Here is a 17,567-nt window from a genome sequence, read left to right on the forward strand (position 1 = left end):
TGGTTTGTCTCTAAATTATATATAATATATATATATACATATATATATATATATATAAACACAAATAAATAAAAACACTATGCTCATTATTATTATTTTGGGAGATTTCCAAATAAATTCAGGTAGATCCGACTGATTGTACATAGTTCTCTCAGAAATTAAATGAACCAAATATTTTGGGAGAAAGTGCTGAAGAAGTAGATCAAACAAGAGTTGAAGAACATTGGTTCTCACTGGCAAGATAAGATGGGATTAAGTTAGAAACACAAAATGCTGTTGTTGACTGACCAACGAATGGAGAGGATAAACCAGACTGAAATGGCTACGCAGATTAAGATAAGCTTTGAAATTGACAGAATGGGCTAAATGCCATTTCTCTGTTTAGCTTTGGCTACTTAGTCTAGAGTAGCAGCTGTATTCACTTCATGCTTGAGTGATTAGCAATAGGGGAAGAATTTTAAAAATTACAAAGGAAACACAAGCTCAGACTATTTCTTCCACAGTAATTCTTATGTAATTACAATTGCATGTTATCAAGACAGAAACCGTACAAGATGAAGGTGGCGAGCTGGCAGAAATGTTAGCACGCCAGGCAAAATGCTTAGCAGTATTTCGTCTGCCGCTACGTTCTGAGTTCAAATTCCGCCAAGGTCGACTTTGCCTTTCATCCTTTAGGGGTCGATAAATTAAGTACCATTTACACACTGGGGTCGATGCAATCGACTTAATCCATTTGTCTGTCCTTGTTTGCCCCCTCTATGTTTAGCTCGTTGTGAGCAGTAAAGAAATATGAAATAAGAAACCATACAAGATGAAAAGATATTAAATAATGTAAAACCAAAAAATTGAATATAATTCACAAATATGTAAATACTCAAAAGTGCAAACAGAAAATACAACCCATTCTCTGTAAAAGAATTATTCAATAAAGTGTTTGGACTCATAATATGAAAAAAAACTTTTTATTTTGTCTTTTTTTGTGTTTTTCTTTAAAGGCCATGAATATCGAATGTACAATACTTATGATGTCCATTTTTATGCTTCATTTGCTCTGCTGACCTTGTGGCCCAAACTACAGCTGTGTCTTCAATATGATTTTGGTAAGGTACCCCAGTTAATTGTTAATTCAATATCAATAATGATTTCTCAGAACCCAGAGAAAAAAGTCAGAGTGGATGCAAACTCTGTTTGACTTTTTCTTCTCTTTTTCTCTGCCCCCTGACAAAGGATTCAATCTGAAACATTCGATGTATAATGTATACACACATAACTGATGTATACACACTAAGCTATAAATCAATTCCATTGGTTCTTTATACCCACCGAACATTATGGCTTTTGGAGATAAACATATAATTCAAAAACCGTACTGCATCTTCGTGCAGCACCAAGTTTTGTCAGTGAACAGGTTGCGGTCTCAAAGCAACGAAAATTTTTTGACAAATTAAATTTAAATGTTGAAGTGAATCTAACGGTTTTTCTGTGTTTCTTAAATGGCTTACAAACACCTTCCACGCTGCAATTGTTTTCGTTCCAGCACATGATCTCAGATCAGGTCACTTGCTATGCAAGTACATCTCCATATAATTCAGTTTTTTTTTATTTTCTTACTTTCAGCGAAAGCTATTGATCAAGAAGACCCTACTATAGTTGAATATCTGATGTGTGGCACCAAAGGACCAAATAAATCACCAAAATCTATTCCTCATGATTTAGGAGATCCAGGTATGGGAAAGAGATTTGTTTTACCTCATTTTTTGTTTATTTGTTGTTTTACTTTACATTTACAGCTTGGTTTTAGTCAAGGATAACTTGTGACCCCCAGGGAAATTTATCATAGATTATGTAACTAGCATTCCGTCGGTTACAACAACGAGTGTTCCAGTTGAATCAATCAGCAGAACAGCCTGCTCGTGAAATTAATGTACAAGTGGCTGAGCACTCCACAGACACTGGTACCCTTGTAGCGGTATGAGTAGCAAAAGATATTGAGGTAGCAGGTGAAATAGGTATGTGGACGACATCAAAGTAAAACAATGGAAAAGCATTGGATTGTGGTTTAAATAATTTATTTAATTCACACTTGCATTTATGTGTTGTATACACAATGAAGGCCACTACATGACATTAACAAAGTAAAAATAAATGCACAGGAGAAATACTTTGTTGATGAGATGAGGGAGAACCAGGCTTGTTTTGTGTCTGTGTGTGTGTTGGTCATTTGGTCGTGTCTCTTTTACTCTTTTACATGTTTCAGTCATTTGACTGTGGCCATGCTGCAGCAACACCTTTAGTCGAGCAAATCAACCCCAGGACTTATTCTTTGTAAGCCTAGTACTTACTCTATCAGTCTCTTTTGCCAAACTGCTAAGTTAGGGGGACGTAAACACACCAGCATCAGTTGTCAAACAGACACACAAACATACACGCACACACAAACACACACACACATATACATTCCAACCCATGCTAGCATGGAAAACAGACGTTAAACGATGATGATGATGTTGATGATGATGCCACATATATACATGACGGGCTTCTTTCAGTTTCCGTCTACCAAATCCACACACAAGGCTTTGGTCGGCCCGAGGCTATAATAGAAGACACTTGCCCAAGTTGCCATGCAGTGGGACTGAACCCAGAACCATGTGGTTGGTAAGCAAGCTACTTACCACACAGCCACTTCTACGCCTAGGTGTCTGTTTATGTTCTGCCATTGCTATTGTGTTGGGTTGTTCATACTGAATATGTAGCTCTCTGTTGTCTGATGTCTCTTGACCATTTGCCTCTTGATGGCTATCTGGTTATCTGTCATGTGTCTGACTGTATTTATAATGGTCATCCCAGCTAGAAAGACAGAAATACCACAGGAGTAATTTGGCCTCCTGTCCACTTGAACCTTAAATGACACAGCTCAGGTCAGATGTTGAAGAGAAATCCATCCATCATTTTGTGACAGAACAAAGAAATTTCTCTCGCACCTGTTTGGCCAGTGGTGGATCAGACGAGCAAGAATCCTTAGATTCAGTTTCGAATCTCAGCTTGGAAAAAGGAAGTGTTAGTTTTTACACCTTTAATGTAGTTCTCAGGAAGATTCAGTGTGACACAGAACGTGACAAGATTGGCCCATTTGAATTTCACGTACAATTCATTTTTGCCAGCTATGTCCATATAATATACTCAGTTATCCATTATATATCTAATTAGATAACTATTCACATAATTAGACTTTTGATAGTCTACAATTACTGCCTTGTGAGGCTTTTGAAGTTATGGAGGATTGGCTACAGTCTCTTAGGGACTCTGTAAAAACATTCTAATCACCCTGGTCTGTTTTTTTCTTTTTTTTTGTTTGAGTCATTTGACTGTGGCCATGCTGGAGCACCACCTGTAGTTGAACAAATCGACCCCAGGACTTATTCTTTGTAAGCCTAGTACTTATTCTATTAGTCTCTCTTGCCGAACCGCTAAGTTACATGCCTAAGATTTTTCCTAATATACTAAGCATAAATACTATAGTATCTGCAGTAAATTTATGGTGAAATTCTCATTCTCAACATCTAACGTAGATGATAACATTGGCTGTACCTGTATCTCTAAAATTAAGAAGTACGTCTATTCAACCCCAATTACAGGCAAAACTCAAACACACGTAAATGGTAAAGGAACAGAAACTTAAAGATAGCGACAAATATAAAGATCTGAAAGAAATACCACAAAGCACAGGAAACAACATTTAACCCTTTCGTTACTGTATTTATTTTGAGATGCTCTGTGTTTCTTTCAATTTCTTTAAATATAACAAAGAATTTAGTAAAATAATTTAGTTATCATTAACTCTCTTTTACTCTTTTACTTGTTTCAGTCATTTGACTGCGGCCATGCTGGAGCACCGCCTTTAATCGAGCAACTCGACCCCGGGACTTATTCTTTTGTAAGCCCAGTACTTATTCTATCGGTCTCTTTTGCCGAACCGCTAAGTAACGGGGACATAAACACACCAGCATCGGTTGTCAAGCAATGCTAGGGGGACAAACACACACATGCATATATATACATATATACGACGGGCTTCTTTCAGTTTCCGTCTACCAAATCCACTCACAAGGCTTTGGTCGGTCCAAGGCTATAGTAGAAGACACTTGCCCAATGTGCCACGCTGTGGGACTGAACCCGGAACCATGTGGTTGGTAAACAAGCTACTTACTACACAGCCACTCCTGCGCCTAGTTAAGCTAGTTTTAGGAACATAAGTTGTGACTAAGGTTTGGTGGAAGATTTTAATTCAGAACTTTTGAAAACAAGACATTTGTACTCAGAGCCAAAGGTTGTTTCAGCCAGGTTGGTATCGAAAGGGTTAAATTGATAAAGTGTATGAGAAAGGAAGAGAGATAAAGATCACTGTTAATTTGATTTAGCACACATTTTCTCAATCCATCAAAATCAAACCAAATCAAATCAGATATCAGAAAGCAGAACCAAAATCGAAGCCGATCAACATCAATGGAAATTGCAGCTGTGATACCAGTGCCGGTGACAAGTAAGCGAACCATCCGATCATGGCCGTTGCCAGCGCCGCCCCGACTGGCCTCCGTGCCGGTGGCACGTAAAAAGCACCATCCATTCGTGGCCGTTGCCAGCCTCGCCTAGCCCCCGTGCCGGTGGCACGTAAAATGCACCATCTGTCCATGGCCGTCTGCCAGCTCCGTCTGGCACCTGTGCGGGTGGCACGTAAAAAGCACCCACTACACTCACGGAGTGGTTGGCGTTAGGAAGGGCATCCAGCTGTAGAAACACTGCCAGATCAAACTGGGCCTGGTGCAGCCTTCTGGCTTCACAGACCCCAGTTGAACCGTCCAACCCATGCTAGCATGGAAAGCGGACGCTAAATGATGATGATGAGGATGATGATTATGACAACTTCTGAATCTGCTGCCACACTTCTTCTCCACTTCTGTTATTCTCAGTTTGTAGTAACGATTCTTGTTTGTCTTATTTTGTAGAAGACGAACCTTGGGTTCGGGTGAATACCTATAACTTGCACCCAACGCATGACTGGAAAGATCTCAACCTGAAGTTTATCCTACAAGTGTTTCGGGATTATTATGCCCTGAAAGATTTACAGTATTTGAAGGACATGTACCCAAAAGTAAAGGTACATCAACCTTCCTTTCATTACCATATTTTTGTTGAAATATGCTGCTTTTGTTCCAATTAATTTTGAAGATAATGAAAAATTTATTAAAATTATTTTGTCAATTTTAGGCTGGAGTTTGGAACATAAATTAACATGGAATTTTGATGGAGAGCTCTAACCCTTTAGCATTTAATCCAGCCATATCCAGCCTAAATATTAAACCTGTTTTACCTTCAAACTGACCAGATCCAACCTCTCACACCTACTCTAAAATGTCATTCTAAAAATATTCAAACTATATATATACACACACACACACACACACACACACACACACACATATATATTGGGTTGTCCGGAAAGTTGTGCCAATTTTTAAAGGAAAGAAAAAGGTCAATAAATACTTGTCATTACATTTTTAATCAGCTAAATATGAACCATTTTGTTGCACAATGCATCTCCATCTTTCCCTTTACTTGAAAATACCCTCTTCCCAGACTTGAGGTGGTTTCATAATACAAACTGATAATATTGTGACAGGTAATGGAACATTGAACTCTTGGTCATTTCAAGATCTTTTGAGAGTTTGTACCCTGGGGTACTTTCTACTTACTTGAAATACAGGAGAGGACCAGCTACAGGCAGGGCCTCAAAAAAAAAAATCTAGCTGACCCATGGGAGCATGGAAAAGTGGATATTAAATGATGATGGTGATGATGGTGGTGGTTGTGGTGGCAGCAGCAGCAGCAGTGGCAGCAGCAGTGGAGGGGAAAAAACTTGAGGCTTCCAAATGGCTAACTGCTTCTCCTCTTTCTGTACTTCATTACATATCTGAATTATAAAACGAGTCTTTCATCATATTATAGAGTATCATGACAGAAGCTCAAAAATGGGATAAAGATGGTGATGGTTTGATTGAAAATGGAGGTTTTGCTGACCAAACTTTTGATGCCTGGACTGCAACTGGTGCCAGGTAAAACTTACTAATTCTTTCCTTTTTTTCTTGCCCACCACTTTGTATTGTTAAAGGTATGCCACAGCACTGCAGACTCACTGAAGTCTTGTTAATTCTTTAGCTGTAGAGGAAAGACTGTGCATTTTAAGAAGTGAGTTGGTCATGGACTTATGGACAAGATTGGTGACAGATATGCACTGACAATATTTTGGTACCGGTGGCACATAAAATGCTCCTAGCACACTCTGTTAAGTGGTTGGCATTAGGAAGGGCATCCAGTTGTGGAAACCATGCCTCAGCAGACAGTTGGAGTCTGGTCAGCTCTCTCCTAGCCAGTTCCATTTTAAATTGTCCAACTCATGCCAGCATGGAAAGCGCACATTAAATGATGATGGTGATGATGATGATGACGCCGACACCAACGATGACAATCCACCACTGTCAGCACAAGCTTTTCAAATGACCACTTGTCTTATTATAAACAATCATGGATACCTGATAAGGTATGTCATAAGAGGCATTTAAAAGATTTGACAATAAGAAGGGCATCCAGCTATAAAATACTGCCACAGAGGACCCATCCAACCCATTCCTGCGGAATTTGAACTCAGAACATAAAGACAGACAAAATACCACTAAGCATTTCGCCCGGTGTGCTAACGATTCTTATTTCTTTATTGCCCACAAGAGGCTAAACATAATGAGGACAAACAGGGACAGACAAAGGGATTAAGTTGATTGCATCAACCCCAGTGCCTAACAGGTACTTAATTTATCGACCCCCGAAAGGATGAAAGGCAAAGTTGACCTCAACGGAATTTGAACTCAGAACGTAACGGCAGACAAAATTCCGCTAAGCATTTCGCCCAGCGTGATAACGTTTCTGCCAGTTTGCCACTTTCTAGTATATAAATATTGAAGAAAGAAACTTGGTAATTTCTGTAATTTTATTATTTTTTTCTTTTACCAATATTGTAGTGCTTACTGTGGAGGAATTTGGTTGGCTGCTCTGCGTCTCACTGTAGAAATGGCTAAAATTCTTGAAGACAGAGACACTGAAATAAAGTTCACTGAGATTTTGCACGAGGGAAAAGAATCATTTGACAAAAAACTATGGAATGGTATTCATCCTTTTGGTCTTTTTTTTTTTGTTATTTTTGTATATGTTATTTCTTATTGATGTCATCAGTCAGACTTGGAATAAGAAGTTGTTATATATTGGTTCCAAACTTTGGCTTAAGGCCAGCAATTTTGGGGGAGGGTTAAGTTGATTACATTGACCTCAGTGTTCAACTGGTACTTATTTTATTGACCCCCAAAAGGATAAAAGACAAAGTTAACCCCAGTGGAATTTGAACTCAGAACATAAAGACAGACAGTATACCGCTAAACATTTTGCCTGCCATGCTAATGAGTCTGCCAGCTTGCCAACTTGGAAATAGTTGTATATTCAGGCTGCACTTTTGCAACAAAGCAAACCAAGATCAATGCTGCCCTCCTCCTCCTCTTCTTCTTCTTCTTCTTCTTCTTCTTCTTCTTCTTCTTCTCTTCTTCTTCTTCTCTTCTTCTTCTTCTTCTTCTTCTTCTTCTTCTTCTTCTTCTTCTTCTTCTTCTTCTTCTTCTTCTTCTTCTTCTTCCTCCTCCTCCTCCTGCTGTTGCTTCTGTTGCTTCTATTATTTTTATTATTTTATTATCATTATTTATAGTATTTCAAGTTCTGTGCTGCCAGAAACGTTGCTGTGCTGAGCAAAATGCTTCGCAGCATTTCACCTAACTTTACATTCTGAGATCAAATCCTGCCGAGTTCAGCTTTGGTCGACCCAAGGCTATTGTAGAAAAATACTTGCCCTAGGTGTCACGCAGTGGGACTGAACCCAGAATCATGTGGTTGCGAAGCAAGCTTCTTACCAGTGCACTTGTCTTATATTGATCCTATGAATTATTGCCTCTTTGTGAATTATTGTTTATTTAGTAATTATTACTTACTAATTGTTGTCCTCTTGCTAAACAGTCATCTTACCGGTTTCGCTTTTTCATCATTTCAGGTTTATACTATAATTATGATTGCAGTGATAAACCTTACCATGACAGTATCATGGCAGCTCAACTTATTGGTCAGTGGTTCATCAGAGCTTCAGGTATTCAGGATGACTTAGTAAGTACAGCAACCGTTCATCTCATTCCCTTTCCAAAAACATGTTTCTACCGATTTTACAGAATCTTCCTTCCATTCCCCACACAAATAATGATAGAGCCACTGGGCCTACTAATGTCCCTTCCCTTAACCTCAATGAATGATCTGCAGAGCTAGCCCTTATCCTTTTCAAACTCTTCTTAAAGACTCTATGCTTGGAATGACCAATTATAAACATCATTGGAACTCACAAGGTACAGGAAACTTCTATATATATATATATATATATATATATATATATATATATATATATACCATTCTGCTTAAATAATGGAACTGCAGATACAATATCCTTACGTATCTCATGTCTGTTTTCCTCCACTTCACTCTGTATTTCATATCTTCTCTATAATAACTATTACTTGACCATTTTCTCGCACCATCTCTGATGAAGGGATATATAAAATATCCCGGAAACAGCTATAAGACCTTCTCTTTATAAATGTTCTGCAAACTTTCACAGCTTTGGATTTTTTTATCTCATTCTGTTAATATTTATATATATAAGCATGCTAATATACGACTTACGTTGGACTCCTCATTCATATCATCACCGAACCTGGAGCTTAACATATATATATTATATTTTTGACGGACTCCACTGAGGATCTGCAAATTAATTGTGTAAGTAAATTTGCATAATTTATTAACAGTGAAACAATTGTATGGGGTTAATCTATATTTTTGTTATTTTTCATTTGTCCTGCTCGCTTACGTTCATAGTGTGCTAAGTTTTTCTTGAGAACAATTTTTAGTGGTTGAGACTCATGCAGATCTCTCTTTAGTGGATTCTGTCTCATATATATATATATATATATATAGCATCATCATTATCATCGTCATCATCATTTAATGTCCATGTTTCATACTGGTATGAGTTGGATGGTTTGCTAGAATCCCAAAACTGCAGATCTATGCCCTAATGTCTGCTTTGACATGGTTTCGCTGGCTGGATGCCCTTCCTAGCATAGCACCCACCATTTGGGAGTTGATAAAATAAGTACCGGTTGAGTACTGGAGGGAGGGGTCGATTTAATCAACTTAGCCTCTCACCTGATATTGCTGGCCTTGTGCCAAAATCAGAAAGCAATATTAGCAAAATATTCTTTTCTACTCCAGGCACAAGGCCCGAAATATTTTGGTGGGAGGGAGGGACAGTCGATTAGATCGACCCCAGTACGCAACTGGTACTTAATTTATCGATCCCAAAAGGATGAAAGGCAAAGTCGACCTCTGCGGAATTTGAACTCAGAGCGTAAGGACAAACGAACTAATATTAGCAAAATATTAAAATATGTAATATATGTGTTTCCTTTATCAAAGGTGATCTGGAATGTTCCATTTGTATATTGCAGGTATTTCCATCTCAAAAGGTCAGAAGTGTGTTGAAGGTGATTTATGAACATAATGTAATGAAACTGAATAATGGTAACTGTGGCGCCGTCAATGGTGGGAGACTGGATTGCATGAAAGACACGACCAATTGCCAGGCTGAGGAATTTTGGGTGGGAATCATCTACTCATTGGCTGCGACTATGATACAAGAGGTAAGTCTTGTGTTTTCAGAATCTATTTCTTTTATGTACCTTATTGTTTACTATACGCCCAGCTGTGGCTGTGTGGTAAGAAATTTGCTTCCCAACCACATGGTTCTGTGTTCAGTTCCACTACGTGGCACCCTGGTGTCTTCTTATATCTTTACTACCCACAAGGGGCTAAACACAAAGGAGGCGAACAGGGACAGACAAACGGATTAAGTCGATTACATCGACCCTAATGCATAACTGGTACTTAATTTATCGATCCTGAAAGGATGAAAGATAAAGTCGACCTTGGCGGAATTTGAACTCAGAACGTAGAGGCAGACAAAATACCGCTAAGCATTTCGCCCGGCGTGCTAACGTTTCTGTCAGCTCACCGCCTGGTGTCTTCTACTATAGCCTCAGCCTAACCAAAGCCTTGTCAGTGGATTTGATGGATGGAAATTTAAAGAAGCCCAATGTGTGTGTGTGCATGTGTTGTGTCTGTTTGTCCACCATCTCCACCCCACCCCACCCCAAACACCACTTGATAACTGGTGTCGGTGTGTTTATGTCCCCACAGTCAAATGACTATAACCAGTAGAAGATAAAAACTAGCTACAGTGATCAATTTGTTGTTTAATTTTTTGCCATTCTGAAGGGCAGTGCGGAAACAAGTCTCCACTGTCCTGATATAAAGGACTTTCATGATGGCATGGGGTAGATGATTTGACAGGAACTGGCAAACCAAGGGGCTGCTCTAGACTCCAGTAATTTATTTTGGCATGGTTTCTATGGCTGGATACCCTTCCTAGTACCAACCACTTTATGGAGTGCTTTTTATGAAACACCAGCATTGGTGCTTTTTATATATAATAATAATAATGATAATAATGAAATTATTGTATACAGTGCTCAGGTGCACCACAACTTGTCAAAAGTGCGTATAAAGCATATGCAGTAATGTACAAATGTCTGGAAAGTGAACAGTGTATGAATCAGATACATGCTTGCGTGTGTATGAAGGGGAGAAAATCAGGTGTAGTGTTGGCGAATCTCAGGAAGCATGGAAGTTTTGGAGGATGCAATGCTCCGACAACTAACAACTGATGCCAGCAGTTTGTTCCGGCACCAGCACTGGTGCTTTTCATGTGGTACCTGCATGGGTTCTTTGTACATGACCCAAGCATGGATGCTTTTTACATGGTGCCAGCACAGGTGTTTTTCTATGTGCATCGGCACCCACAGGATCACCACATAGCTTGCAAGACAAGGGCCTCTCGGCTTAGAAGGGTGGAGAAACCAAGAGAAGTGATCATGTGTGAGGCAAGAGACTGGAGCATGACAGGACAAGGATAGCTGTGTTACTACAGAGAAGATACTTGGCTACCCCTGTAGCACAAGGAAGGAGAGGGTTGTAGGAAAGAGTGAGAGAGGGCCTCTCAAAAGGGAACAATAAAGGGAAGTATAAATATGTGCTAGTCAAGTACCGGGAACAATATAATCAACTGCTCTCTGCCCCCATTTGCAGGCGATGTACCTACATTAGAAATTGCATATGAAGCTATAAGCGTTGGGTATTTAGTTATCTCCCTTTACATTCAGATCTCATAATGGATCGACTTAGCTATTTATACTTGCATGATTGATAAAATAAGTTACTGGAATTTACTAAGGCTTATTTAATGAATTGTGTTCCTCACCCAAGATTACATCTTTGTCACCCGACTTTTTAGGCAGAATAAAGTTACAGTAACTCTCATGTTCAGCAGGAGCTACCTTGTGTAGTGAAAGCCTTACTTTCTGCTCCTCCAACCATGACCTGCACTCGTTAAAAATTTCTTCATATCTTCTATAATATGCGAGAAATGTAATACCCTCCTCTAGATTATACGTAAATTCAGAAATTGCATTAGCCACATCTTCTGGCATAAACGAGCTTACTGGATTTTCAGTCTTCGTCGACTGTAACTCAATTAATTGTTGTTGTTGTTGTTGTTGTTGTTGTTATAGTATTTCTGGCAGAACCGTTAGCACACTGAGTGAAATGCGTAGCCGTATTTTATCTGCCGCCGAGGTCCACTTTGCCTTTCATCCTTTCGAAGTCGATAACTTAAGTACCAGTTATGCACTGGGGCCGATGTAATCGACTTATTTCATTTGTCTGTCCTTGTTTGTCCCCTCTGTGGGTAATAAAGAAATACATAATATTTGTTTTTGCAACTGCTGTAGTTGTTCCTGTTGCTTCTCTTGAAGCTGTACTTCTGCGGCTTATAGGTTTTCCACGACCCAGAAATTCTCAAATGACCAATGTGAGTTTCGAATGATCCTCGTTGCCAGATGTTTTATCCTTGTGGATAAACGAATACACTACAACAGTGTAATAACAATATAATCAAAACAAATCACAGTAACCACACGGAACATAACAACAATCTTTTAAGGACCAACCGTCCAACACGCTAACTCATACTGTGAACTTTGTTCTCCAACTTCGAACTATTAACACACAAACTGTAGAACTAGCACTAACTACCTCACTCACTCAGACCACTATTATTTGTATGTAGTGGTCCAGTCCATTCTTACTTGGTGGGGGATCGTATTCACATACAACTGAATTGAAGTAAAGTTGGTTAATCAGATAATGTAGAGTACTTTGATTAATGCAAGGATAGCGTTCCACTTATGTGCAGTTTGTTGCACTTTTTAAACTCAATCTGTTTTAATAAATACATATTTTATTCTGTTGTGTCTGGGGAGAGTCATTCTCTTTTTGTGCTTTATAATGTAACACACTCACCGGTAAAATTTCCACTTATTTCTTATTGAAAGACCATTGAAAGATTATTGAAAAGGTTGCAAGATGCAACGAAAATTTTAGGAAAATAAAAATAAGAAATAAGTGGAAATTTTACCGGTGAGTGTGTTACATTATAAGGTACAAAAAGAAAATGACTCTCCCCAGACACAACAGAATATGCTTCAACACACGAACTCATACAAAGAATCTTGCAAACCAAATCCAAAAACGAAACATTTTATTTTTCTCCTTTATTTATTCCATGAAATCATTTGTGTTTTTTAACTTGTTTTCTGTTTACTTTGTATAACATGCTTCACCCCCTCCTCTCATCTTAATAAACTTGTCCATTCCCATCACCCATCTATTGAAACACCTATGTTTAATGTACCTTGTATTTTGGTGTATCTTTTGAGAAATTATTGGCAGCCGTGTCCACAACAGTCACTTAATTTCATTATATTCCTTCTTCTTTCCAGGGAATGAGCAAAGAAGGGTTCCAGACTGCATGGGGAGCTTATCACATGTGCTGGGAGGTACTTGGACTCTCATTCCAAACACCTGAAGCTTACACACTGGACAATGTCTACCGTTCTCTTGGCTACATGCGGCCATTGGCTATTTGGTCCATTCAGTGGGCATTGTCCATTACTCAGTCCACATCTCCAATATCAAATCCTCTTTGACCAGTGACTCACCTTTCCTTTTTATTCAATCATTGCTGACCCTGAAAACACCAGGACAGTCGCTGTTATATTTATTACAGTTCCCCAATAAACCAAAAATATGTTCTTATGCTTTAAACAACCAAAATTAAACTGAGTTTTTGGTGGAATGTAATTTCATCCAGTCTCTTCCAGTCTCTTCATGTTCTTTATCATCTTTGCATCAACATTCAACATAATTTTCAGGTCCATTTTTCTGTTCTTTAAATCAGTTCTTCTCATTTTTTTAAAGGTTGCTTTTGGTATGTTTATTGTTGTAATTGTTGTGGAGGTGGTGTTGGGACGTGGTGGTGGTGGTGGATGGTGTTGTAGTTTTGAATTTCAAGATGGAACGACTTCACCTAGCTTTACTAATGTCTTTGGAAAAGTCTTGAATACCACTTTTCTTTTGCAATCCTCAACTTTCACTTTTAATGGCATTTCATCCATCTTCAAGTTCCCAGTTCAAATTCTGCCGAGGTCAACTTTGCCTTTCATCCTTTCAGTTACACACCAGGGTTGATGTAACTGATTATCCCCCTCCCCCAAAATTTCAGGCCTTGTGCCTATAGTTGAAAGGATTATTATTATTATTATTATTATTATTGAGTGAGAGAGCAGTGCATACCATCAAAGTGACACTGGGGTAAAATATACGAAGCCCAGTATACCCATCATGACTACTCGTCTGATAAGGGTACACCAGGCACGTGCATCACAACCATATGTGCGCAACATGGCGATCACATATCAAGATAAACAGCACATGACCTTGTAGGTGGGGCTCAGTTAGAATTTTCTTCAGGTCGAGTAGCCCATCCCGCTCAAAAGGTCCCTGAATGAGGGTTGTTTAAGGATGTTGAACGAAACACTCATGTTTCCAGAGGTGAATTATTCAAACCCCAAAGAATCCCTCTCAACACACGACTATGATGCTCCCCCAGTACTTCTGCTCGTGATCAGAGATGCACATATCGTCAGCCACTAAGGGACATGCTCAACTGGTTACGGTCAAACAACTGACAAAGAAATCTATGGTATCGAGCAGAATATTTGCTGAAGCCCATCTTTTATACCAAGACAAAACAATGTACCTGATAACACTTCCAATCAGTTAAGATCAGAAGCCATGAGAGCCACTGCCTGGTACTGCATCAGGGCATTTATTATTATTTTTATTATTATTATTATATGTTTATTTAAGGTGGTGATTTGGCAGAATTGTTAGCACACTCGGCAAAATGCTCAGTAGTATTTTCTCCATCCTAACGTTTTGAGTTCAAATCCCGCTGAGGTCACCTTTGTCTTTCATCCTTTGGAATTGATAAAATAAATTCCGTTTGAGTACTGGGGTCAATGAAATCTACTTACCCCCGCCTCTGAAATTGCTGGCCCTGTGCCAAAATTTGAAATCAATCATCATTATTATTAAGGTTGTGAAAATGCAGAACTGTTGGCATGTTGGATAAAATGCTTGGCCAACCTGAAGCCCATGGGCTGCATGTGGCCCATGGGTTGCATGTGGCCCACAGACTTATCTTGAGGCCCGCTTGATATTTCCTTAAAGTATTGTGTTTAATTTCAAAATAAAATTGTTTGTGTAAAACACTTGTTTCAGAATAAATTTTAAATTCAAAAATGGCAACAAAGCAAAAGCCTACAATTTTATCATTTTTAAACTTAGGTGCAGGAGTGGCTGTGTGGTAAGTGGCTTGCTTACCAACCACATGGTTCCGGGTTCAGTCCCACTGTGTGGCACCTTGGGCAAGTGTCTTCTACTATAGCCTTGGACTGACCGAAGCTTTGTGAGTGGATTTATCAGATGGAAATTGAAAAAAGCCCATCGTGTATATATAAATATATATATGTGTATATGTTTGTGTGTCTGTGTTTGTCCCCCCACCATCGCTTGACAACCAATGTTGGTGTGTTTATGTCCTCGTAACTTAGCGGTTTGGCAAAAGAGACCAATAGAGTAAGTACTAGGCTTACAAAGAATAAGTCCTGGGGTCGATTAGCTCGACTAAAGGTGGTGCTCCAGCATGACTGCAATCAAATGACTGAAACAAGTAAAAGAGTAAACGAAAAATATGCAAAATTCTTGATTCTGTAATTTGATTATTTGTCTATCGGTGCATAAAGTATACAAGCAATCCTCAAAAAAACTTTCTTTGATTAAAGTGCCCCTCAATGTAATTCGAGTTGTCCAGGCTTGGTCTCTATGTTCCATATTCAAATTCCATCAAGGTCAACTTTGCCCTTCATCCTTTCAAGGTTAATAAAACAAGTACCAGTTGAGTACTGGAGTCAATGTAATTGACTTAATTTCTACCTGCTAAATTGCTGGCCTTGTATAATTTATAATTATATATGTATATTTACAAAAAATAGTTATTTGTTAAGAAAACAGATAAATAACTTAACATAAAATGGCTATCATCCATACACAAATAGTATTGTTTTGCAATCGGTCTGGCTTGGCTAGAAAATAAAACTAAGATACACTACAAAAGAAACCTACAGATCTGAGCAAGCATTATTGGTTTAATTAAACATATTTAGTCTTAGTTCCTCCCGTTCATTTGGTCTGTCCACCAGGCAGCAAAACATGTCCAGTCATAGGCACCTGCATTTTCCCATGTTGCTTCAGAAACTCTTTGAATGTGGCGTGCCATGTCATCTTGACTCTTCCCCCTCTTCCTTCGTCCCGAACCAGGGTACAAAAGTTGCAGTGTGGTTGGCAGGCTAGCAATTTGTCCCTAGAGCCACCGAGGAAAACACTCATGTGGAGAAAACAACACAGAAACAGCAAGAAAATTGTCAAGAGTTACATGGGACATATGGCGCCTGTGTCATCCATGTTTTTAACCATTACTGTCCCCAAAAAAGATTTTTTGTTTTCTGTTCGTCTCTGTTGCGTTTCATTCTTTCCTTCTGTGGCTGGCTGATTCAGAGCGGATCTCAGAATTAAACAGCCGAAATCTGCGATGAGGGATCAGTTTCTGACTGAACAATGAAGGCTTTGAATGACCCGTTTGTTTTTTTTTTCCGCCCTTCGTGTATTTCACGTTATTTATTTATGTAAAGGTTTATTATTTATTATATATACATACATATATATATATATATATATATATATACATATATACATATATATATAAACAAGTCAAATTGCGATAAAATAAAATTAATTATTATCGCTGGTGAAACTAGCTCATATATATACATCTATATATGTGTGTGTATATATATATATATATATATATACATATATATATATATACATATATATATACATATATATATATATACATATATACATACATATATACATACATATATATATATACATATATACATACATATATATATATACATATATACATGCATACATATATATATACATACATATATATATACATGGGACAGTTGTAAACGACTGCCTTGTTTATACAGCTTTACCATGGTCAGACAAAGTGGGATTTTCTGGATTACAGTTTCAATAGTCATTACGATTTCATCAGTAAGCCAATAAATCTTGGCCAATCAAAATGTATTTTAGTAGTTTGGTTTCTGTGTACGCATTAAGTAAGTTGTTCTTAGAAGCTTGCTAATGTTAATTACAAAACATTTCCCAACCACCACCACAAGTCGTTCAACAGACACAACATAAAGTTAGTTATACTTGTATCAAAAATATTGCCACTGTCATAGCTAGAAATAGTGGAAACAACGTAACATATAAGAAAAAGCCTCCTGACTACAGCAACTGCAATGGCATTGTAGTGATGTAGGTAGCTAAATAGTTGAATGATCTCCCTTGCAAGGAAGAACAGAGTAACCTCCCTTTTCTAAGTTTCTCGAAACATCTGTGTCATGAGACGTGATTCTTAATTATTCAAGAAGCTTGGCGTTTCTCTTGGAAGTTTCTAGAATGTCTAGCGTTCCATTAATAAAAAACAGCTAGCTAGCCCAGCTTTTCGCTTCTTAGTCGATTAGACTTAGAGCCATTCACGTCATTGCTATGTCCGTCTATTTCTCTATGCCACATGACTGAAAACCACCACTTAGCTGTTATCTCTACATTTTCTATTTCTGAACTTTCTTGCATAGATTACTTCATTCAACTAGATTCTACATTTAGATTATGTATCATCATCGACCAGGAATAAAATATATTTTTATGTAGTAAATATATCGATCTTGAATTATTATTTCCTCTCTATGAACTATTGTAATAACATACATGCA

At 38.2% G+C, this 17,567-nt stretch overlaps 1 protein-coding gene and 1 long non-coding RNA gene across 3 annotated transcripts in view; one reads left to right on the forward strand and one right to left on the reverse strand.

Moving 5' to 3' along the window:
• The window catches only part of LOC115218098 (non-lysosomal glucosylceramidase), a 37,173-nt gene extending 23,632 nt beyond the window's left edge, over positions 1-13,541 (forward strand). The window contains exons 10-17 of one of the 2 annotated variants that reach the window (XM_029787885.2): positions 996-1,100; positions 1,618-1,725; positions 5,007-5,158; positions 6,007-6,113; positions 7,074-7,216; positions 8,141-8,250; positions 9,645-9,836; positions 13,092-13,541. In XM_029787885.2, the coding sequence (XP_029643745.1) occupies positions 996-1,100; positions 1,618-1,725; positions 5,007-5,158; positions 6,007-6,113; positions 7,074-7,216; positions 8,141-8,250; positions 9,645-9,836; positions 13,092-13,298 (1,124 nt within the window). In that variant the 3' untranslated portion in view covers positions 13,299-13,541. The remainder of the gene's footprint in view (positions 1-995; positions 1,101-1,617; positions 1,726-5,006; positions 5,159-6,006; positions 6,114-7,073; positions 7,217-8,140; positions 8,251-9,644; positions 9,837-13,091) is intronic. The other variant, XM_036507791.1, reaches the window with a different exon arrangement.
• Positions 2,868-14,200, reverse strand: LOC118765577. The gene is made up of 3 exons (XR_005001436.1): positions 14,189-14,200; positions 12,546-12,555; positions 2,868-3,074 (listed from the first exon to the last, which is right to left on the reverse strand). It is a non-coding gene; the product is annotated as an uncharacterized LOC118765577 (long non-coding RNA).
• Positions 14,201-17,567: the final 3,367 nt, after the last annotated feature.

The sequence above is a fragment of the Octopus sinensis genome, linkage group LG12, assembly GCF_006345805.1.
Source record: "Octopus sinensis linkage group LG12, ASM634580v1, whole genome shotgun sequence".
Classification (NCBI taxonomy): Eukaryota; Metazoa; Mollusca; class Cephalopoda; order Octopoda; family Octopodidae; genus Octopus; species Octopus sinensis.